At 33.0% G+C, this 24085-nt stretch overlaps 2 protein-coding genes across 2 annotated transcripts; one reads left to right on the forward strand and one right to left on the reverse strand.

Annotated features, from left to right (window-relative positions):
- Nucleotides 1-365: 365 nt before the first annotated feature.
- On the forward strand, nt 366-5969 carry LOC106405120 (beta-galactosidase 6). Its single transcript, XM_013845723.3, has 15 exons — nt 366-723; nt 2155-2250; nt 2402-2514; nt 2603-2762; nt 3072-3215; nt 3295-3389; nt 3470-3575; nt 3812-3896; nt 3993-4458; nt 4541-4632; nt 4764-4873; nt 4970-5077; nt 5158-5271; nt 5419-5564; nt 5653-5969. The coding sequence occupies exons 1-15, from the start codon at nt 538-540 to the stop codon at nt 5792-5794; spliced, it is 2163 nt and encodes a 720-aa protein (XP_013701177.2). The 5' UTR covers nt 366-537; the 3' UTR covers nt 5795-5969.
- A 14773-nt stretch (nt 5970-20742) lies between these two features.
- On the reverse strand, nt 20743-23327 carry LOC125588762. Its single transcript, XM_048760526.1, has 2 exons — nt 23076-23327; nt 20743-22626 (listed from the first exon to the last, which is right to left on the reverse strand). Exon 2 carries the CDS (start codon nt 22617-22619, stop codon nt 20892-20894), a length of 1728 nt encoding a protein of 575 aa, XP_048616483.1. The 5' UTR covers nt 22620-22626; nt 23076-23327; the 3' UTR covers nt 20743-20891.
- Between the last annotated feature and the right edge of the window lie 758 nt (nt 23328-24085).

Below are 24085 nucleotides of genomic sequence, written 5' to 3' on the forward strand. Positions count from 1 at the left end.
TTGAAATAATAGTATTAATTAAACTAATGACTTATTCTAAAATTATGAAAAAATGACAAGTAAATATATTAACTAAAATCATGGAGAAGATGACAAGTAAGCAAATTCACTTCTCAAATAATAGTATAAATTTTATATTCTAAATTATGTAGTCATTATCTTAGATTTATATATATGCAAACTATGATTTGTGTATATCTAGATAATAGCACATTATATACGAAGTTATCCTAGATACTCAATATCTTCCAGATAATAAATACCTGTCGAGACTCGACATAGTACTTATCCTAATAGTTGATACTAACTACTTTGGTTGATATGTTACCATCCTTGACAAAAGAAAAAAAGACCATACTAAAAATGAATGGAATCCTTATCAGAAGGACATTTTAGTCAATCCGTAGCTGTTTTAGACTTATGTAATGCGTTAATACGTACGCCCACATGTTTGATGCGTGTGTATATATAAACACACATGTTCGAACAGTAATCTGTAATAGAAATTAAACATCAAAGAGGAAGAAAAGAAAGAAGATGATGTCCGGTCGGGTCGCATCGTGTTGGATTCTTGTGGCGATGGTTGTTGTTCTCTCCACAGCTTCCGCCGGCGGTGATACGGCGGAGAAGGGAGTAACGTATGACGGACGGTCTTTGATTATCGATGGACAGAGGAAACTTCTCTTCTCCGGTTCCATTCATTATCCTCGCAGCACACCCGAGGTAAATGTTCTTCATTTTATATGTATAATATAAGATAATGTGGTCATTAGCTCAACCCTAACTATTGTGCCAGAGGTCCTTAGTTTAAATGACTGTTTAGACAAATTGATGTGCATGCTATGGTTTTAGGTTTAAAAGGATTACCGGCTTCGGCCAGAACATCTTGGTAATTCAAAAAAAAGGGGGGGGGGGGGGGGTGATAATGTGTATATGTCTATCACATTTTGGCAAGTGTAAACAATAATGGTAGGTTGCAAAAATATGGTTGGACCAGAACTTGTGTCATACTGATGTAATATGACAAAACTCTGATATATATGACAAAATAAATCCAGCGTATTAATTTTGGATATCACAAATTAGATGCGAGGTTGCTTGAAAAATGAATTTTGGAATATATCAAATGATACTTTATGTAACTAGACTATTTTATAAATAATTAGTTATAGTTGCTTAAGGTGTTTTCGCATTTTATGTACCGTCTTGCGTGAGAAACTCTTTTTTACTTAAAACCTTTTCTAGGAAATTAAGATGTATTTAATTTTTGGTAATTTTGTTTGATGATTGAAAATGTAATTAAGTACGAAATCAGTAGGTAGGAATAACACTAGTCAGAAGTTTATGCCGTGTACGTGATAATTAGTTTTGAAATTTTTATGAAAAGTTATATACATAAATAATACATTAAAATCGAAAAAGACATGCATTACGTAGTGAAGCGAAATTGATCTATCAAGTATTATTTGTAAATTATTTTATTGTATGGTTCACAAGGTATATCTATTAAGCTTCACTATCAAGATTAAGACAGAGATTTCCATCTAACACGACATCTTTGACTCTTTGACTTTACTGAAAATGAAAGTCACGGGTCTCAAAACGACACAGTTTCTGTTCTTTTTATAGGCTCCTCCTAATATGTTGTCATTGTCTACTTCTTGGACTTTTTTTTGTACTTCTAAAAATTATCATATACTAAAATAATCGATAGAAGTTGCGAATCAATTCATTTACAATCCTAAACTAATTAGCATATATTCGTTCTCTGTGCTTCCTTAATGGTCTTCTCATGGTTGATAAGTAAAAATAAAATTGATTGAATAAATGAATAGACTAAGTAAAAGATCAAAATGTGTGAAACAATAATACATAACAATATTTTTTTTTGTTGTTAGCCTACAAAAACAATCGTTTACCTAAGTGACATGTGATGATCATTGTTTCTTAGCCTTATTATCATTAGGCCTTTGACAACTTTAACACAATCACGTGAACAAATCTTCTTATGTCATTAAAATTTCTAATCAATGGGGATCCAAAGACAACCAGTCTTATTCTTGTTGCGAAATGCATTAATGTTTCAATTATTTGAATGATTTACTGTAACTTTAAAATAATTTAATAAATATATGATTGTGTTTGTTTATGCAGATGTGGCCGTCTCTGATAAAGAAGACAAAGGAAGGAGGCATCGATGTGATCCAAACGTACGTTTTTTGGAACCTCCATGAGCCTAAGCTCGGACAGGTTGGTCCATTTACTAATTTATCTCTGTGAAATTTATAATTTGTTACTTTTATATAACAGAATGACATTTAGTTTTTTTCTGCTAAAATAATTTAAGATATTTTTTTTTGTACTAAACTTTAAGATATAAACTTAAAATGAACATTTGCAGTTTGATTTTAGTGGAAGAAACGATTTGGTGAAGTTTATTAAAGAAATTAGATCACAAGGTCTCTATGTCTGCCTACGTATTGGACCCTTCGTCGAAGCTGAATGGAATTATGGGTATACTACTCATAAACTCAAAAAATAATATTTTATTGTACATTGAAAATTTTGTTGAATAATTTTGACAACCGCTTTGGTTAACCAGAGGATTGCCATTTTGGTTACGGGATGTACCCGGTATGGTATACCGAACCGATAACGAGCCATTCAAGTTCCACATGCAAAGATTCACCAGTAAGATCGTAAATTTGATGAAATCAGAGGGCTTATATGCGTCTCAAGGAGGTCCAATCATTCTTTCCCAGGTAAATTAACTTCATTATTGTTCATCTGAAAGACTGAAACCAATGTCAGGGAACCAACCCAAAACCAAAAAAGTAGGATTAACTAACTAAACCGAACCAGTGCTTAACCATACCAACCCCGATCATGATCATTGACTTTGAAACCAGTGTTATGAGCTGGGGCAACACTTTTCATTTTAGGGTTTATTTAGTATAGCTGATAGTAGAATAGTAACATTAAGTTCTTACGGTTTAGTCAAACCGGACCGGTTAGCTTCTAATTATGATGTGAATGTGTTTGTTTGAGTTCGTGTGATTTTAATAATATAGATAGAGAACGAGTACGGAAGCGTGGAGGCAGGTTTTCATGAGAAAGGAGCATCGTACGTCAAGTGGGCAGCTCAAATGGCAGTAGGGCTTCAGACCGGAGTGCCATGGATAATGTGCAAGCAGCCCGATGCTCCTGATCCAGTGGTTCGTACCGTACCCTACCGGTTACTTATCTAAGATCAATGTTTCTTTCCTCTTAAATATTCGAGGATTTAATTTGTAGATCAATACGTGCAATGGAATGAGATGCGGCGAGACATTTCCAGGACCAAACTCACCTAATAAACCCAAAATGTGGACTGAAGATTGGACATCTTTGTAAGGGTTTACTTTATTGTCTATTTTGAATTTTCCTTTTCTTGTCCAAGAAGTTAATTAACTATGTTTGATAAAAACAGCTATCAATTTTATGGAGGAGAACCTTATATTAGATCTGCTGAGGATATAGCTTTCCATGCAGCTCTTTTCATTGCGAAAAACGGAAGCTACATTAACTACTACATGGTAACTAAGATTCGATATTTCTTCTTTAAACATTAGCGGTCTTCAAAATTTTGAGGCCATAAATATTTAGAAATAATTTTTATAAGGAATTAAAAAAAATAATTATTCAGAGGCATATATCTATGTATAATATCTCTTAAAATTTTAAGGATGAAAACAATGTTTCACTGGACTGTGCCTAGCACGTCCCTGTCTATACGCATTAGGAACTAATCATCAACCATAAATTTATACAGTACCATGGTGGAACAAACTTTGGAAGGACATCATCTTCATATTTCATTACAGGATATTATGATCAAGCTCCTCTTGATGAATACGGTTCGATCTAAAGCTCTTTAATCCGGTTCTTAGCATCAGTCATTATTTGGAAAGATAACTAACAAACCTGATTCTGATCTTGTTTTGTGTTTAAAGGTCTTTTAAGACAACCAAAGTACGGTCACTTGAAGGAGCTTCACGCTGCTATTAAATCCTCAGCAAATCCTCTGCTTCATGGGAAGCAAACGGTTCTCTCCTTGGGACCAATGCAGCAAGCTTATGTCTTTGAAGATGAGAACAGTGGATGCGTTGCGTTTCTGGTGAACAACGACGCGAGAAAAGCCATTCAAATGCAGTTCAGAAACAATGCGTATAGCTTGCTTCCCAAGTCAATTGGTATTCTTCAGGATTGCAAAACCCTAATCCACGAAACAGCAAAGGTGAATGTGGCGAAGAATATGAGAGTTACAACACCAGTTCAGGTGTTCAATGTTCCAGACAAATGGGAAGTGTTTAGAGAATCAATCCCAACATTTTCAGACACACCTTTGAAGACTAATGCTTTGTTGGAACATACCAACTTGACAAAGGACAGAACTGATTATCTTTGGTACACTTTAAGGTAATATATTAGACATGTTTCTCGTCATATTTCTAATGTTTATTTCTCACCACTAAAACAATATTGGCTCGATGAATTTAAGGTTTGAGTCGAGTTCACCTTGCGCGAACCCGTCTCTCTACATTGAGTCATTAGGACATGTGGTTCACGTGTTCGTCAATAATGCACTAGCAGGTACACAATTATAAGAGATTATTTTAGAAAAATCGTTTTGTTTTGACCGATTCGCCGCATTTTTTAGAACATTACTATTTTGGTTACGAATGTGTTCAATTTTCAAATATAGTGGAAGTGTGTTCTTGCAGGTTCTGGGCATGGAAGCAGAAACATCACGGTGGTTAAACTCCAAGTTCCAGTTAGCTTAATCAACGGACAAAACAACATTTCAATCCTTAGCGGCATGGTCGGTTTACCGGTACGGTATTTGATTAAACCAAACCCCGGTTTAATAGTTTCTTGTATTACACAGATTAGAACCATGACACGTTTTTTCTCATCCTATGAATAAAAGGACTCTGGGGCTTACATGGAGAGGAAATCTTATGGACTAACCAAAGCTCAAATTAGCTGTGGTGAGACAAATGCCATCGATTTGAGTGGATCTCAATGGGGTCACTTGGTAATATGAAAACGTCTGAGGTCATGAATTTGTTGTGTTGATAAATAAGTAAAATAACCTAACATGTATGTCTTGTGAAGGTGGGTTTGCTTGGGGATAAAGTTAGGTTACATCAATGGGCGAATCTAAAGAGCGTAAAGCGGAGTACCAATGACGCTGGACTCATTAAGAATTGCCCTCTTGCTTGGTACAAGGTATGCCTCTATTATCTATATATCTGATTATTTGTAAATAAAACTAAAATCTCATATTAATATATCAATACGTGTATGGGTTATACAATGTGTATATTACTTTCTACATTTTACTCTAGCCTCATTTGCACTTTCATTTATATGCAGACGATGTTTGACGAGCCGAACGGAGATGGGCCGGTGGGGCTTAATATGGGGAGTATGGGTAAAGGGGAAGTGTGGGTGAATGGTCAAAGCATTGGTCGTTATTGGGTTTCCTTTCTCACACCTTCTGGTCATCCTTCTCAATCTATGTAAGTGACACACATGTCCATTAACTACGCATTATGAACTACGACAACATTTTACTTGGGGGGTATAATTTTAATTTGATTGATGCAGATATCATATTCCAAGAGCGTTTCTGAAACCATCCGGAAATCTATTGGTGGTTTTTGAAGAGGAAGGTGGTGATCCTCTTGGGATCTCTTTGAATACAATATCTGTTATTGGTTCTAACCAAGCTCAATCTCAACTTTCATGAAGATTGTTTGTGGGTCTGATTTTTTCTTTATTTTTGTGTTAATTAGAGTGATTAATAAAATTTATTGGATGATTCAATATATAAGTCTTGTTGATATGAAATTTTAAAACACCTTAGCATTGTATACAAAGATATTCCAGTGGGTTCGAATCTGAAAATAAATGATTGTTATATATTTATATATATATAAACCTAAAGTATTATTAGTGAATCTAGTCTGAGCATAAGAACTGAAATGCGAACTAAAAAAAATTCGATCTGAATCCAAATAGATTAGGCATGGAATTTTGAACTGAATTGAACCAAAATTTTGGTTAGTTCGAATGGAAGTTTAGTCCGATTTGGTTCATAAAAAAAATTATACCTTAAACAATAAAAAAAATGACCGAACCAAACTAATAAAAAATTGCACGTTGCTTTCGAACCGGTGTTCCTTAACCTCTGAAAACTCACTCCTCTACCAACTAAAGATGTACATTAGCATTAGCATTAGCATTAGCATTAGCACTAAGCTCTACATTACCCAATGAACATTTGTTAGAAAAACATTTAGAAATGCATTTATTAAATGCTAATGTTTTCCAAATGCTTTCTGATCAATGCTCTCATATGAAGCTTTTAAAAAGGTATTTACGTTTATAATTTATAAAATTAAATAAAATCTATAATTAATTAATTTAATTTATTTAATAATATCATAAAATTATTTTTGTATCCACAAAATTAAAATTTTGATTTATAAAATAAATTTACAATAACTTTTTTTTAAAAAAAATAGTATTTCACATTTAAAATAGTATTGGAGCCCGGGAGGCTGTATGGACCATATGGATAGTGGTTAGGCCATATGGGAACCCGGAGGTTCTTGAAATCGTAATTGGACCCTGAGGCCGTGTAAGAACCTAAGGGTTTTCTCTTAGATCCTGAGATCGTATCGAGACCCTGAGGTTATTCCACCTCATCCATTTGTATTAAGGTATATTAAATTCTCTTTCATGGTACATGAGCATTGTTTTAATTTTTTGTCAATTAATTTAGTAAAACTTCATAATACTCCATAAATTAGTGGACTAACCACTATAAAATGGCTATTTTTAAAGAAACATAGACAACAAAAGTTCCAAACCTCTTTGACATTCATCATATATTAGTGAAGGATGCAACTATGCATTAAAACATTTTTTCATATTTTTGAATTTTTCTCAAAATCTATGTGTTACGAAAATATTGAATTTTTCGGTAAATGCTATGTATACTGAAGCCTATGATCTTTAGTGTTGTTATAAAATTTATAAACACATTCTACATTTGTATTAATGTATACTAAACTCTCTTCCATGTTACATGGAGATCGTTTTAATTTTTTGTCAATTAATTTAGTAAAACTTAATAATACTCTATAAATTGATGGACCAACCACTATCGCTATTATCTAGAAAAATGGAGACAACAAATGTTCCAAATCCCTTTGACCTTCATCATATGTTAGTGAATGATGCAACTATGCATTAAAACATTATTTTCATATCTTTGATTTTTTTTTAATCAAAATCTATGTGTTAACCCCTATGAAAATATTGAATGTTTCAGTAAATGCTCTTTATACTGAAGCCTATGATCTTTAGTATTGTTTTAGAACTTATAAACACATTCTAAATTTGTATTAATATATATTTAACTCTCTTTTATGGTAAATGGACATCGTTTTAATTTTTTGTCAATTAATTTAGTAGAACTTCAATTGGTAGACTAACCACTATAAAATCGCTATTCTCTTGAAAAACGGAGACAACAAAGGTTCTAAACCTCTTTGACCTTCATCATATGTTAGTGAATGATGTAACTATGCACTAAAACAGAATTGTCATATTTCTGAATTTTTCTCAAAATCTATGTGTTAACAACCCTTACAAAATTATTTAATTTTTCGGTAAATGCTCTACATACTGAACCCTATGATCTTTAGTGTTCTTTTAAAAATTCTAAACACATTTTAAATTTGTATTAATGTATATTAAACTCTCTTTCATTATATATGGACATCGTTTTAATTTTCGTCAATTAATTTAGTAAAACTTCATAATACTCCCTAAATTGGTGGACTAACAACTATAAAATCACTATTTTCTAAAGAAACGGAGACAACAAAAGTTTTAAACATCTTTGAAGTTCATCATATATTAGTGAAGGATGCAACTATGCATTAAAAGATTTTTTCATATTTTTGAATTTTTCTCAAAATCTATTCGTTACGAAATTATTGAAATTTTCGGTAAATGCTCTATATATTGAAGCCTATGATATTTAGTGTTGTTTTAAAATTTCTAAACACATTCTAAATTCGTATTAATGTATATTAAACTCTCTTCCACGGTACATGGAGATCGTTTTAATTTTTTGTCAATTAATTTGGTAAAACTTAATAATACTCCCTAAATTAATGGACTAACCACTATAAAATCGCTATTATTTAGAAAAATGGAGACAAAAAATGTTCCAAATCCCTTTGATCTTCATAATATGTTAGTGAATGATGCAACTATGCATTAAAACATTATTTTTATATTTTTAAATTTTTATCAAAATCTATGTGTTACCCCCTCCGAAAATATTGAATTTTTCGGATAATGCTTTTTATACTGAAGTCTATGATCTTTAGTGTTGTTTTAGAACTTATAAACACATTCTACATTTGTATTAATATATATTAAACTCTCTTTCATGTACATGAGCATCATTTTATTTTTTTGTCAATTAATTTAGTAAAACTTCATAATACTCCCTAAATTGGTGGACTAACCACTATAAAATCACGATTTTCTAGAGAAACGGAGACAACAAAAATTTCAAACCTCTTTGACATTCATCATATGTTAGTGAAGGATGCCAACTATGGATTAAAACAGTATTTTCATATTTTTGAATCTCAAAATCTATGTGTTAACCCTACGAAAATATTATTTTTTCGGTAAATGCTCTATATGCTGAAACCTTTGATATTTTGTGTTGTTTTACAATTTCTAAACACATTGTACATTTATATTAATATATAGTAAACTCTCTTTCATGGTACATAGGCATCGTTCTAATTTTTTGTCAATTAATTTAGTATAACTTCATAATACTCCCTAAATTTGTGGATTAACCACTAGAAAATCGACAAAGGTTCCAAACCTCTTTGACCTTCATCGTATGTTAGTGAATAATGCAACTATGCATTAAAACAGAATTTTCATATTTTTGAATTTTTCTCACAATCCATGTGTCCCTACGAATATATTGAGTTTTTCGGTAAATGCTCTATAAACTGAAGCCTATGATCTTCAGTGTTGTTATAAATTTTTTTTAATACATTCTAAATTTGTATTAATGTATATTAAACTATATTTCATGGTACATGAACATTGTTTTAAGTTTTTATTAATTAATTTAGTAAGACTTCATAATACTATCTAAATTGGTGGACTAAACACTATAAAAACGCTATTTTTTAGAGAAATTAAGACAACAAAAGTTCCAAACCTCTTTAACCTTCATCGTATGTTAGTGAAGGATGCAACTATGCATTAAAACATTTTTTTTATATTTTTGAATTTTTCTCAAAATCTATGTGTTAACCCCTACGAAAATATTGTGTTTCTCGGTAAATGTTCAATATACTAAAGCCTATGATCTTTAGTGTTTTTTTTTTAAATTTCTAAACACATTCTAAATTTGTACTAATGTATATTAAACTATCTTCATGTTACATGGTATCGTTTTAATTTTTTATCAATTAATTTAGTAAAACTTCATAATACTCCCTAAATTGGTGGACAAAGCACTACAAAATCACTATTCTCTTGAAAAACAGAGACAACAAAGGTTCCAAACCTCTTTGACCATCATCATATGTTAGTGAAGGATGCCAACTATGCATTAAAACAATATTTTCATATTTTAGAAATTTTCTCAAAATCTATGTGTTAACCTGTACAAAAATATAATTTTTCCGGTAAATACTCTATATACTGAAGCCTTTGATATTTTGTGTTGTTTTAAAATATCTAAACATATTCTACATTTGTATTAATATATATTAAACTCTCTTTCATGGTACATGGACATCGTTTTAATTTTTTTGTCAATTAATAAAATAAAACTTCATAATACTCCCTAAATTGGTGGACTAACCACTATAAAATCGCTTTTTCTAGAAAAACGGAGACAACAAAAGTTCCAAACCTCTTTGAACTTTGTAATATGTTAGTGAAGGATACAACTATGAATTAAAACAGAATTATCATCTTTTTGAATTTTTCTTAAGATCTATGTGTTCACAACCCATACGAAAATATTGAGTTTTTTTTTATAAATGTTTTATATAATGAAGCCTATGATTTTTAGTGTTGTTTTAAAATTTCTAAACACATTTTACATTTGTATTAATGTATATTAAACTCTCTTTCATGGTACATGGGCATCGTTTTAATTTTTGTCAATTAATTTAGTAAAACTTCATAATATTCCCTAAATTGGTGGACTAACCACTATCAAATCTCTATTCTCTTGAAAAACGGAAACAACAAAGGTTCCAAACCTCTTTGACCTTCATCATATGTTATTGAAGGATGCCAATTATGTATTAAAACATTATTTTCGTATTTTTGAATTTTTTTCAAAATCTATGTGTTAACACCTACGAAGTTATTGAATGTTTCGGTAAATGCTCTAATAATGAAGCTTATGATCTTTAGTGTTGTTTTAGAATTTCTATACATTTTCTACATTTGTAAAATGTATATTAAACTCTCTTCTATGGTACATGGATATCGTTTTAATTTTTGTCGATTAATTTAGTAAAACTTCATAATACTTCCTAAATTTATGGACTAACCACTATAAAATCGTTGTTATCTAGAAAAACAGAGACAACAAAGGTTCCAAACCTCTTTGACCTTCTTCATATGTTAATGAAGGATGCAACTATGCATCAAAACAAAATTTCATATTTTTGAATTTTTCTTAAAATCTATGTGTTAACCCCTACGAAACTATTGTGTTTTTTAGTAAATGCTCTATATAGTAAAGACTATAATCTATAGTGTTATTTTAAACTTTCTAAACACATTCTAAATTTGTATTAAAATATATTAAACTCTCTTTCTTGGTACATGGGCATCATTTTAATTTTTTGTCTATTAATTTAGTAAAACTTGATAATACTCTCTAAATTGGTGGACTAATCACTATAAAATCACTATTTTCTAGAGAAACCGAGACAACAAAAGTTCCAAACCTCTTTGACCTTCGTCATATGTTAGTGAATGATGCCAACTATGCATTAAAATAATATTTTTATATTTTTGATTTTTTCTCAAAATCTATGTGTTAACCTCTACGAAAATAATAAGTATTTCGGTAAATGCTATATATACTGAAACCTTTGATATTTTGGGTTTTTAAAAAAAAAATTAAACACATTCTACATTTCTATTAATATATATTAAACTCTTTTTCATGGTACATTGGCATCGTTTTAATTTTTTGTCAATTAATTTAGTAAAACTTCATAATTCTCCCTAAATTGGTGGACTAACCACTATAAAATCACTTTTCTCTAGAAAAACGAAGATAACAAAAAACCTCTTTGACATTAATCATATGTTAGTGAAGGATGCAGCTATGCATTAAAACAGAATTGTCATATTTTTGAATTTTTCTCAAAATCTATGTCTTAACCCCTACGGAAATATTGAGTTTTTCGGTAAATTCTCTATATACTGAAGCCTATGATCATAAGTTTTGTTTTTAAATTTTCAAATGCATTCTACATTTGTATTAATGCATATTAAACTCTCTTTCATGGTACATGAGCATCGTTTTAATTTTTTTATCCATTAATTTAGTAAAACTTCATAATACTCCCTAAATTGGTGGACTAACCACGATAAAAACGCTATTTTCTAGAGAAATGGAGACAACAAAAGTTTCAAACCTATTTGAACTTTATCATATGTTAGTGAAGGATTTAACTATGCATTAAAACAAAATTTTTGAATTTCACAAAATCTATGTGTTAACAACCCTTACAAAAATATTGTGTTTTCGGTAAATGTTATATATAATATGCCTATGATATTTAGTGCTGTTTTAAAAAATCAAAACACATTCTAAATTTTATTAATGCATATTAAACTCTCTTTCATGGTACATGGACATCGTTTTAATTTTCTTGTCAATTAGTTTAGTTAAACTTCATAATACTCCCTAAATTGATGGACTAACCACTATAAAATCACTATTTTCTAGAAAAACAGAGACAACAAAGGTTTCAAACCTCTTTGAGGTTCATCATATGATAGTGAATGATTCAACTATGCATTAAAAAAAATTCATATTTTTGAATTTTTCTCAAAATTTATTTGTTAACCCCTACGAAAATATTGAGTTTTTCGGTAAATGTTCTATATACTGAAAACTTTGATATTTTGTGTTGTTTTAAAATTTCTAAACACATTCTATATTTGTATTAGTGTATATTAAACTCTCTTCATTGGTACATGGGCATTGTTTTAATTTTTTCTCAATTAATTTAGTAAAACTTTATAATATTTCCTAAATTGATGGACTAACAACTATAAAATCGCTATTATCTAGAAAAACGGACACAACAAAAGTTTCAAACATCTTTGAACTTCATCATATATCAGTGAATGATGCAACTATGCATTAAAAGATTATTTTAATATTTTTAAATTTTCCTCAAAATCTATGTGTTGACCCCTACGAAAATACTGAAGCCTATATAATCTATAGTATAGTTTTAAAATTTCTAAACACATTCTAAATTCGTATTAATGTATATTAAAATCTCTTTCATGGTACATGATCACCGTTTTAATTTTTTGTCAATTAATTTAGTAAAACTTCATAATACTCCCTAAATTGATGGGCTAACCACTATAAAATCGCAATTATCTAGAAAAACGGAGACAACAAATGTTCCAAATCCCTTTGACCTTCAACATATGTTAGTGAATGATGCAACTATGCATTAAAAATATTAAATTTTCGGTAAATGCTCTTTATAGTGAAGCCTATGATATTTAGTGTTCTTTTAAAACATATAAACACATTCTACATTTGTATTAATCTATATTAAACTCTCTTTCATGGTACATGGACATCGATTTCATTTTTTGTCAATTAATTTAGTAAAATTTCATAATACTTTCTAAATTGGTGGACTAACCATTATAAAATCGCTATTCTCTTGAAAAACGGAGACAACAAAGGTTCCAAACCTCTATGACCTTCTTCATATGTTAATGAAGGATGCAACTATGCATTTAAACAGAATTTTCATATTTTTGAATTTTTTTCAAAATCTATGTGTTTAACCCCGTACGAAAATATTGTGTTTTTCGGTAAATGTTCTATATACTAAAGCCTATGATCTTTAGTGTTGTTTTAAAATTTCTAAACACATTCTAAATTTGTAGTAATGTATATTAAAATCTCTTTTATGGTACATGGCATCGTTTTAATTTTCTTGTCAATTAATTTAGTAAGACTTCATAATACTCCCTAAATTGATGGACTAACCACTATAAAATCGCTATTCTCAAGAAAAACGGAGACAATAAAGGTTCCAAACCTTCTTGAGCTTCATCACATACTAGTGAAGGATGCAACTATATATTAAAACAGAATTTTCATATTTTTGAATTTTTCTCAAAATCTATTTGTTAACCCATACGAATATATTATGTTTTTCGGTAAATATTCTATATACTGAAGCCTATGATCTTTAGTGTTGTTTTAAAATTTCTAAACACATTATAAATTTGTATTAATGTATATTAAACTCTCTCCCATGGTACATGGGCATATTTTTAATTTTTTGTCAATTAATATAGAAAAACTTCATAATACTCTCTAAATTGATTGACTAACAACCAAAAAATCGCTATTATATAGAAAAACAGAGGCAACAAAAGTTTTAAACGTTTTTAAATTTCATCATAAGTTAGTGAAAGATGTAACTATGCATTAAACCATTATTTTAATATTTTTGAATTTTTCTTAAAATCTATGAGTTAACCCCTAAGAAAATATTGAGTTTTTCGGTAAATGTTCTATATACTAAAGCCTATGATCTTTAGTGTTGTTTTAAAATTTCTAAACACATTCTAAATTTGTAGTAATGTATATTAAAATCTCTTTTATGGTACATGGCATCGTTTTAATTTTCTTGTCAATTAATTTAGTAAGACTTCATAATACTCCCTAAATTGATGGACTAACCACTATAAAATCGCTATTCTCAAGAAAAACGGAGACAATAAAGGTTCCAAACCTCCTTGAGCTTCATCACATACTAGTGAAGGATGCAACTATATATTAAAACAGAATTTTCATATTTTTGAATTTTTCTCAAAATCTATTTGTTAACCCATACGAATATATTATGTTTTTCGGTAAATATTCTATATACTGAAGCCTATGATCTTTAGTGTTGTTTTAAAATTTCTAAACACATTATAAATTTGTATTAATGTATATTAAACTCTCTCCCATGGTACATGGGCATATTTTTAATTTTTTGTCAATTAATATAGAAAAACTTCATAATACTCTCTAAATTGATTGACTAACAACCAAAAAATCGCTATTATATAGAAAAACAGAGGCAACAAAAGTTTTAAACGTTTTTAAATTTCATCATAAGTTAGTGAAAGATGTAACTATGCATTAAACCATTATTTTAATATTTTTGAATTTTTCTTAAAATCTATGAGTTAACCCCTAAGAAAATATTGAGTTTTTCGGTAAATGTTCTATATACTAAAGCCTATGATCTTTAGTGTTGTTTAAAATTTCTAAACACATTCTAAATTTGTAGTAATGTATATTAAAATCTCTTTTATGGTACATGGCATCGTTTTAATTTTCTTGTCAATTAATTTAGTAAGACTTCATAATACTCCCTAAATTGATGGACTAACCACTATAAAATCGCTATTCTCAAGAAAAACGGAGACAATAAAGGTTCCAAACCTCCTTGAGATTCATCACATACTAGTGAAGGATGCAACTATATATTAAAACAGAATTTTCATATTTTTGAATTTTTCTCAAAATCTATTTGTTAACCCATACGAATATATTATGTTTTTCGGTAAATATTCTATATACTGAAGCCTATGATCTTTAGTGTTGTTTTAAAATTTCTAAACACATTATAAATTTGTATTAATGTATATTAAACTCTCTCCCATGGTACATGGGCATATTTTTAATTTTTTGTCAATTAATATAGAAAAACTTCATAATACTCTCTAAATTGATTGACTAACAACCAAAAAATCGCTATTATATAGAAAAACAGAGGCAACAAAAGTTTTAAACGTTTTTAAATTTCATCATAAGTTAGTGAAAGATGTAACTATGCATTAAACCATTATTTTAATATTTTTGAATTTTTCTTAAAATCTATGAGTTAACCCCTAAGAAAATATTGAGTTTTTCGGTGAATGTTCTATATACCGAAGCCTATAATATTTAGTGTAGTTTTAAAATTTCTAAACACATTCTAAATTTGTATTAATGTATATTAAACTCTTTTTCATGGTACATGGGCATCGTTTTCATTTTTTTGTCAATTAATTTAGTAAAACTGCACAATACTCCCTAAATTGGTGGACTAACCACTATAAAATCGCTATTTTCTTGAAAAACGGAGAAAACAAAGATTTCAAACCTCTATGACCTTCTTCATATGTTAATGAAAGATGCAACTATGCATTAAAACAGAATTTTCATATTTTTGAATTTTTCTCAAAATCTATGTGTTAACCCCTACGAAATTTTTGAATTTTTCTGTAAATGCTTTATATACTGAAGCCTATGATCTTTAGTGATGTTTTAAAAATTTTAAACACATTTTTTTTTTTTTTTTTTTTTTTTTCCAACAAAGAAGCAAAGCTAAACTAAGTAGATTCCTGAGCCGAGAACCATCTCGGAGGAACGGAGTCAACATAAACCATAGCAGAAGGCTGAGTCCTAGCACCTCGTGCTAGCTTATCCGCCATCGTGTTTTGTGCCCTTGGAATATGCTGGATAGTGAAAGTAGAGAAGTATTCCTTACATCGTAGAAACTCTTCCATGTGAGTAGTGAACGCCGGCCATTCTGTTGGAGTAGACACCATCTTCACCAACTGTGAGCAGTCTGTTGCAAACACCACCTCTGAGATATGTAGGGTCTTCATGCACTCCATCGCCCATATCAAAGCTTCACATTCTGCGTGTAAAGGTGATAGACTCCTGCGAATAGACATTGCACCCATCATAGTATCAGTGGATCTTTCGTTTCTGTAGAACCATCCTTGCCCTGTAAAAGGATCTTGTTCCTTCCATGCACCATCAACATAACATCGGTTTACCCCTTGTAAATTAGGACTCCCACCAAAAGAAGACCCCCTGTTTATACCCTCTTTAATCTGTGCCTCAGCCCATAAAGTGCCTTCTATCTCCGCAGTCCGAAGAAATTGAGGAGGACTTCCAATTTTATTATTAAAAATCTTAGCATTACGGTGTTTCCAAATATACCACAATATCCATGGGAAATATGTTAAATCTGATTCCTTTGGTAACCGCCAAAATAAATAATCCATATTGGTAAAAATAGATTGGGTAGGGAAAACTCCCGGACGTGAAGGAATATTAGATAAAGCCCATGTTTGGCGCGCAATGGGACATTCAAAAAACACATGATTAATCGATTCTTCTTCTGCACCACATATATGACATTGTAAATCACATTTGATCCCTCGGAAACGAAGGTTCTTTGTAACTGGTAGACTACCAGAGATTATTTGCCACACAAAATGTTGTAATTTTGGCGAGCATTGAAGTTTCCACGCATGAGCTAACAAAGGTTTAACATTGGGGCCCATATCACTGTGTCGAGATCCTAAATCAGGATATAGAATTTCCGTCCGGTATCCCGATTTAACAGTATATCTGCCATGATCCGTAAACAACCATCCATATGAGTCCGGTTTTGGATTTCGGCTAATAGCTAAACTCCGTATAATACTTACATCATCTTTGTGAACATATGCATTGAGTAAATCTAGATTCCAAGAGAGATCTACTGGATTAATTAAATCCTCCACTTTAAGTAATGGATTCAAATATTGATTCTGAAGTTTTTGAATTGCTGACCTCGGGCGTTGAGCGGGGATCCAGGGATCATTCCATACTGAGATGCTTGAACCTGTTCCCACTCTTTTGATTAGCCCTTTTTTAACCAGAGATCTAGCTGAAGTAATACTTCTCCACCCATAAGAGGGAGAATATGAACGTATAGGATCCATTGGATCTGATTTCCTATAATAACGTCCTTTAAAAACCTTTGCAAAGAGAGATTCAGGTTTGTCAATTAGCCTCCATAACTGTTTAGCTAATAAAGCTGTATTGAAGTTTTGAATATCTCTAAAGCCAATGCCACCCTCCTTCTTATCTATGCACATTTTGTCCCACGAAAACCAGTGTAGCCCTTTCTTATTTCCACTGCCACTCCACCAAAAATGAGAAACCACACTCGTTAGTTTCTTGGTAACCGTTTTGGGTAAACGAAAACAAGACATCACATGAGTTGGCATAGGTGATGCCACCGATTTAATTAAAACTTCCTTTCCCCCCTTTGTAATAAACCGAATTGTCCAATTATTAACTTTATTATTTACTCTTTCATGCAGAAAACCAAAAATTTGAGTCTTTGATCCACCCAAACTTTCAGGGATTCCTAGGTAAGTTCCCATTCCTCCTATTGTGGTGATACCCAAAACCTGTTGAACCTCCATTCGTGCCAGATCAGGAACCTTATGTCCGAACTGAAGTGACGATTTCGCAAAATTTATTTGCTGCCCCGATGCTCTCTCATAATCTTTCAAAATCTGTAATATAACCCCACATTCTTGCCTATTAGCTTTGCAGAAAAAAAGACTATCGTCTGCAAACAGTAAGTGTGAAATTGCCGGACTACCACGCGCAATTTTCAGGCCTGTTAATAGTTTCGCTTCTTCCTTTTTCCTAATATTTGAAATTAGTGCCTCAGTACACAAGATGAATAAATAAGGTGATAATGGATCCCCTTGCCTTAATCCTCTGTTTGGGACAATGTGTCCTTTTGGCTGGCCATTAATCAGAACCTTATATTGGACTGAAGAAACGCAAGCCATAATTCTAGATACCCAACGCTGGGCAAAGCCCAATTTTAGTAACATCGCCTCAATAAAAGGCCATTCAACCCTATCATAGGCCTTACTCATGTCCGTCTTTATAGCTACGAACTTCTCCTTGCATGATTTGTTCGTTCTCAACCCATGAAACATCTCCTGAGCAATCAGGATATTATCTGAGATCAGCCGCCCAGACACAAAAGCTGATTGTGTTTCAGAGATTAAGTTTGGCAATAACCCTTTCAGCCGCTGACAGATCACCTTTGCAATAATTTTGTAACCCACATTACATAAACTAATAGGTCGAAGTTCCGTCATTCTACTCGGCCTTGCCGTTTTTGGAATAAGACAGATATTGGTCATATTTAACCGCTCATCCAAGGATCCCGTCCTAAAAAATTCATTAACCATATCGGTAATATCTGTTTTAATAATTGACCATGATTGTTGAAAAAATAAGGCCGTCATTCCGTCCGGACCTGGAGCTTTCTCCGGATGCATTAAAAATAAAGCCGATCGTACTTCTTCTTCCGATGCCCAGGAAGTTAGGAATCGGTTCTGATCATCAGTAATCAGCGTTGGTACCTCTTGTAAAAATTCTTCACAACCTGATGGCAAAGAGGTTGAGAAAAGATCATTAAAATAATCTAGCGCAACCCCTTCCACCTCTGCTTCCGATGTAACCCAATTGCCAGCACTATCATGTAATCCCACAATCTTATTTTGGATCCGTCTTTGCTTCGTTAGAGCATGATAGAACTTTGTATTGCGATCCCCTTTGGCATGCCAGTTCGTCCTACATTTTTGTTCCCAGAATAATTCTTCATCTCTATATGCTTCTTTTAGCTTCCTAGAGACCTCTAGTACCTCTTCATAAGTTTTTGTATTATCACACTGAATATCCTCCAAAGCCTTCTGGAGAGTATTTATTTTTTCCTTTCCATAAGGGGGATTATTTTTCCTCCAAACCGAAATCTCATGCCTGCAGTTACTAATCTTATCAACTACCCTCGTAGTATTCCTCTGGTTCCTTAATGCCCATCCCGTTGAGATAGATTCCATAAGTCCCTCCATCCCAATCCACCTCTTATCAAACCGAAATTGTCTGCGTGTCTTAATTTGTTTCTCATCTAAATTTGCAACTATGGGTCGATGATCCGAACCAATCATCCCCAAATATTCCACATATGAAGTTGGAAACAAATTATGCCACTCCGTATTACCTAAAGCTCGATCTAATCTACATCGAACCGTATGATCTTGCCTTTTCCCACTCCAAGACATAGTATTTCCCAAGGATGGAAACTCCAGAAGACCACAATTTTCAATCATATTATTAAATTGTACAAAAGTTGATGCATGCCTTAACGCTCCTCCTTCTTTTTCATGATTACCAGTGATCTCATTCAAGTCCCCAATCACAAACCATGGTTCTGTTCTAGTTATACCAATCCGTGTAAGACGTTCCCAAACTTGATCCCTCAGACCTTGTACAGGATCTCCATATACAAAAGAAATATATATCCTTTTCCCTTTATAACTCGTTTCGATGTCTATAATTCTATTGCTCGAATATATTATATCCACCGGGGAATCATAACTATGATAAAGAGCTAAACCACCACTCCTCCCAACCGGATCGACCGTGTGTAAATATTTATATCCAAAATGGAATTGAAACTTCTGGACAAAATCAAACTGTTGCTTTGTCTCTGAAAGAAAGAGAAACGCCGGTTTGTGTTTGTACCAAATTTCTCTTAAATAATTAATGGTATAATTACTCCCCATACCTCTACAATTCCAGCTTAATATCTTCATTCTTTTAAAACTATAGTTAGACACTGCCATACCCATCTCCTGACGATTTTTGTACCTTTTACAAAAATCGTATAACTCCAAAAATTGAGGAAGTGGGTCACTGAAAAGCAAATTTTAAAATACATGAGGACACCTATCAAATCCATATCATAGATTAACCTTATTAGATTCCTGTGTACTTTTGCCCGAGCTCCCTCTCCACATTTTTCCAACACGAGCATCCAAAAGGATCTCATACAACTAGCCAGACAAAATTCTTGAAAACAATTACTTAACCATTTCCTTAACCACCAAAACTCAGAAAAACCAAACACATACCATAGTCTCAAATTCAAAACATCAATAACTGGAGCGTCCATATCAACAACCAGAATTACCATACCCAACTTTGAATTTAATCTGAAATAGAAACCACCGCCGATAACGAGAATCTCTACTAGAACAAATCTATTTAGATTTCCAAGCTGTTCGGAAAACCCGAGAAACAACCCAAATCGGTCCATACCACCAAGAGCAAGAGAGTCCGCATGACATGTTCTCCAACATATCTCATAACCATTTGTTCCATTCAGTGTGTGTGAGTTTTGACACATCAATCCCACAACAACGTCATCTAAAACGTTAACCACAACATAACAATACAAACCAAATGTGGCTTCCTTTAAATATATAACTAAACCACACGTCCTGCTCTTGTAACCAGACCTCATCATCCTCACACTTTGCCAAACCAACCAGTAACAATCCCATTTCCCAATCCAATCCTCTAACCAATTCCACACCTTATACACACGCCTACGAGAACCAACGAGCCTCATAATCACAAGAAAATCAGAATTCACCAGAAACACTATTAACAACATACGTGAATTAGAAAAAGAAGACATAGCACCATTATGATAACTAGAACCAACTCTTTTATTCCAACACCCTGACATAATCAGAGGCAATTTAAACCAAAAAAACTGAGCAGAAAACGAGAGAGGCTTTATATCAAAAGCCCAACACTTATTCATAAAACTTAAAATTAACATAAGGTCAACAGGAACCTAGTCCTGATCAGATTTCGGCTTCACCGAAGCCTTCTTTGTGTGAGCTGGGCCCTTCTCAACCCCCTTACTAGCCTGCTTTGCCATTACCTTCTTCCTTGGAGAGACCAAACCCTGCACCAATCTCTTCTTTGCATTCCCCCCCATCACCGCCGCATTAAGTTTCCCGCTTTTCTTTTTTGGGACCTGATGCTCTTTCTCTCCAGCTAGTTCAGCACTTTCATCAGTTGGCAAACCTTCCTCCAAGTGAGTAATACCCTCAGTCACCATCTCCACGTCATTAGAAAACGTCTGATCCGAGACAACTTGGTCCAGCGCCACATCATCCTCTCCATCCTCCATCATCTCATACTCCAAATTATCTTCTTCATCATCTAAACCTGCCACCATCTCCGGAATCACCTCCTCCACCTTGTTTCCCCTCTGTTCCACATGGTTACTCCCATTCTCCACTCCAGAGCACTTACTCTCAGCTACTTCCCCCATACTTTTTGCCACCTCCCTAGAAAGCTCCATAGGTAAGGCCAATGTCTCCATAACTTCCTGCACTTGAGGCCCTACTACACGTTCCTCTCCTGTTGTTTCCAAATGTTCCTCTCCAGCAATTTCTTCCTCAAAAAGCAAGGCCTTACGAGCCTTTGACTCTGACCCCTCTCCTTTTCCTCCACTCTTGAAAGCATCTAGCATCAATTTTTGTTGTGCATCCAGATGACTCCCGACTTCCTGATTTTTTAAACCATTGATACCCCCCGTAGCTATAGCATAGCTATCCCTTAGCTCCTGAGGTGGTAGATATCCCGCCTGCCGAACATACCTCGTCGTTGATCTCCCTTGATCTCTATACTTCCGCACAGGACCCCCTTTAGCTAAGCCAGCTTGTTTTCCACCCTCATAATCTATTCCTTTTCCTTTGACTTCATTCCTCCCCGTCGACTGTTGATTCGGCCTCCCGTTATACCCACCAGCATTTGTCGCGGTAGAGCGAGACTCCACTGCCCCTTTGTAACTCAAAGCCTTATTTCCTTGGTCTGGCTTCTCAGACGGACCCACGCCATCCTCCACCAAAGCGTTATTTGTGGGACACCTTGACTGATCATGTCTCAAGCTTGAGCACATCCTACAAAAGCCATGAAGTCGATCATACCTCAAGGCAATCACAGTCTCCTCTCCACTGTGAAACTCCACAGTAATAGAGAAAATCAAAGGCTTGAAAGCATCCAGTATAACACGGATCTTCCCCTCATTTATATCTATAGCATCCTCTCCACAAACTACTCCCAACGCCTCTCCGATGCTCCTAAAAGTTGGCTCCGCCCAAAAATGCAGGGGAACTCCAATAGCTCTCACCCAAAAAGTGATCTTGGAAGGGTAATTCTCCTCCACCACCGGATCCCATCTCACAATGGATAACATCCAGTTATCAAAATGGAAAGGCTCCTTCTTAAGCACCTCGGTGATATCCTCTTCCTCCTGAAAATCAAATTGGAATCTTCCAAGTCCCAAATCCGCACCCACCACTCTCTCCTCCACTTTCCATATTCTTGGGAGATGGAAAAGCAAATCCTGCATATCCTGTTTGAAAGGATTCATACAGCGGCCAATCAGCGTCTTTGAATACCCCATGATGAGGTTGGAGTTATCAAACTTCGGGATCGAAATCTTCAAGCCTACACTCGGTACTTGCTTCTTCTGTCCCCCAGACTTAACGAACCATTGCCCTTGAGTCATAATTAACCTCAAAGAAAGATAAAACAACCAAAATTGTAAGAATATCTCTGATAAAAGCTTATAGCAAAGATGATTAAACAGCAACACATTAGACATCATATATATACAGACGCCCCACCCAGCTCGTACCGAATTCAAAAACTTTAATTGCCCAAATCGTAAATCACCATTTCTACTTTCAAAATTAATATTCCCAATCTGCTTTAATATCATAGAATCAATCATCCCACAAATAGAATCAAGAAGATTCGCCACTCTTATTCTACGCCCATAAATCATTCTCTTAATCAGCCATACATGACAATCAGCTTCTCTTAAGGATCCACCAGATCCAGAGAAATCCCTAAAACTGGGAAAATTTCCATATCCCCCACTCGTTTCAATAAAAAACCAAAATCTCCCATAATTTCTCAGAATATATCTAAAGAAATAAAATTTCAAGAGATTAAAACTTACACTTTTGAAGAAATCCTTCAAGACCGCTCTCCACCCTTCGCATGAATCCAGTTTTAATGAAATCGAATAGCTAATCAGCAAAACAAATCCCATATCCCCGATCTGATGTTTACAGAATCTCCTATAACACTCTTCGTTGGGAAAACCCCAAAATCCCAGAAAAATTGATTCAAAAATCACCACCTCATTTAGATCCTCCCAAACCCCCTTGATCTTACAATACTTCGTAATCAGATTCTCAACACTCGCAGAGACAGAAATATTCGAAACGAAAACCATCTTCAATCGGCAATCGCCATTTTTTCACCGTTTTAAAATCTGATTTTTTTTTTTTTTTTTTTTTTTTTTTTTTGTTTAGAACCAATTATATTTTAAACACATTCTACATTTGTATTAATGCATATTAAACTCTATTTCATGGTACACGGACATCGTTTTATTTTTTTTGTCGATTAATTTAGTAATACTTCGTAATACTCCCTAAATTGATAGACTAACCACTATAAAATCGCTATTATCTAGAAAAAAGAGACAAAAAGGTTCCAAAACTCTTTGACCTTTATCATATGTTAGTGAAAGATTCACCTATGCATTAAAACAAAATTTTTATATTTTTGAATTTTTCTCAAAATCTATGTGTTACCACCCCCTACGAAAATATTGTGTTTATCGGTAAATGTTCTATATACTAAAGCATATGATCTTTAGTGTTGTTTTAAAATTTCTAAGCACATTATAAATTTGTAATTATTTATATTAAAATATATTTCATGGTACATGGACATCGTTTTAATTTTCTTGTCAATTAATTTATTAAAACTTCATAATACTCCCTAAATTGATGGACTAACCACTATAAAATCGCTATTTTGTTTTATAGATATCATGTTGTTTTGATGAATTGTCTTTCTCTTGGATATCGAGAGAGAGGAACAAAGAGGCTGATACTTTAGCCAAACAATGTCTGGTTGAGGAAGAAGCCTGTATGGGTGGTACCTAAGTTTTGGATT

Source organism: Brassica napus, chromosome A2, assembly GCF_020379485.1.
Source record: "Brassica napus cultivar Da-Ae chromosome A2, Da-Ae, whole genome shotgun sequence".
Lineage (NCBI taxonomy): Eukaryota > Viridiplantae > Streptophyta > Magnoliopsida > Brassicales > Brassicaceae > Brassica > Brassica napus.

Excerpts from the sequence above, each read along its gene's own strand:
- LOC125588762 (XM_048760526.1), bottom strand. The coding sequence starts at position 22,619 with ATGACTCAAGGGCAATGGTTCGTTAAGTCTGGGGGACAGAAGAAGCAA.
- LOC106405120 (XM_013845723.3), top strand. The coding sequence starts at position 538 with ATGATGTCCGGTCGGGTCGCATCGTGTTGGATTCTTGTGGCGATGGTT. Across the intron at positions 2,251-2,401 it reads ATGAGCCTAAGCTCGGACAG|TTTGATTTTAGTGGAAGAAA; the intron begins GTTGGTCCATTT and ends GAACATTTGCAG. Across the intron at positions 3,390-3,469 it reads ACTGAAGATTGGACATCTTT|CTATCAATTTTATGGAGGAG; the intron begins GTAAGGGTTTAC and ends TGATAAAAACAG.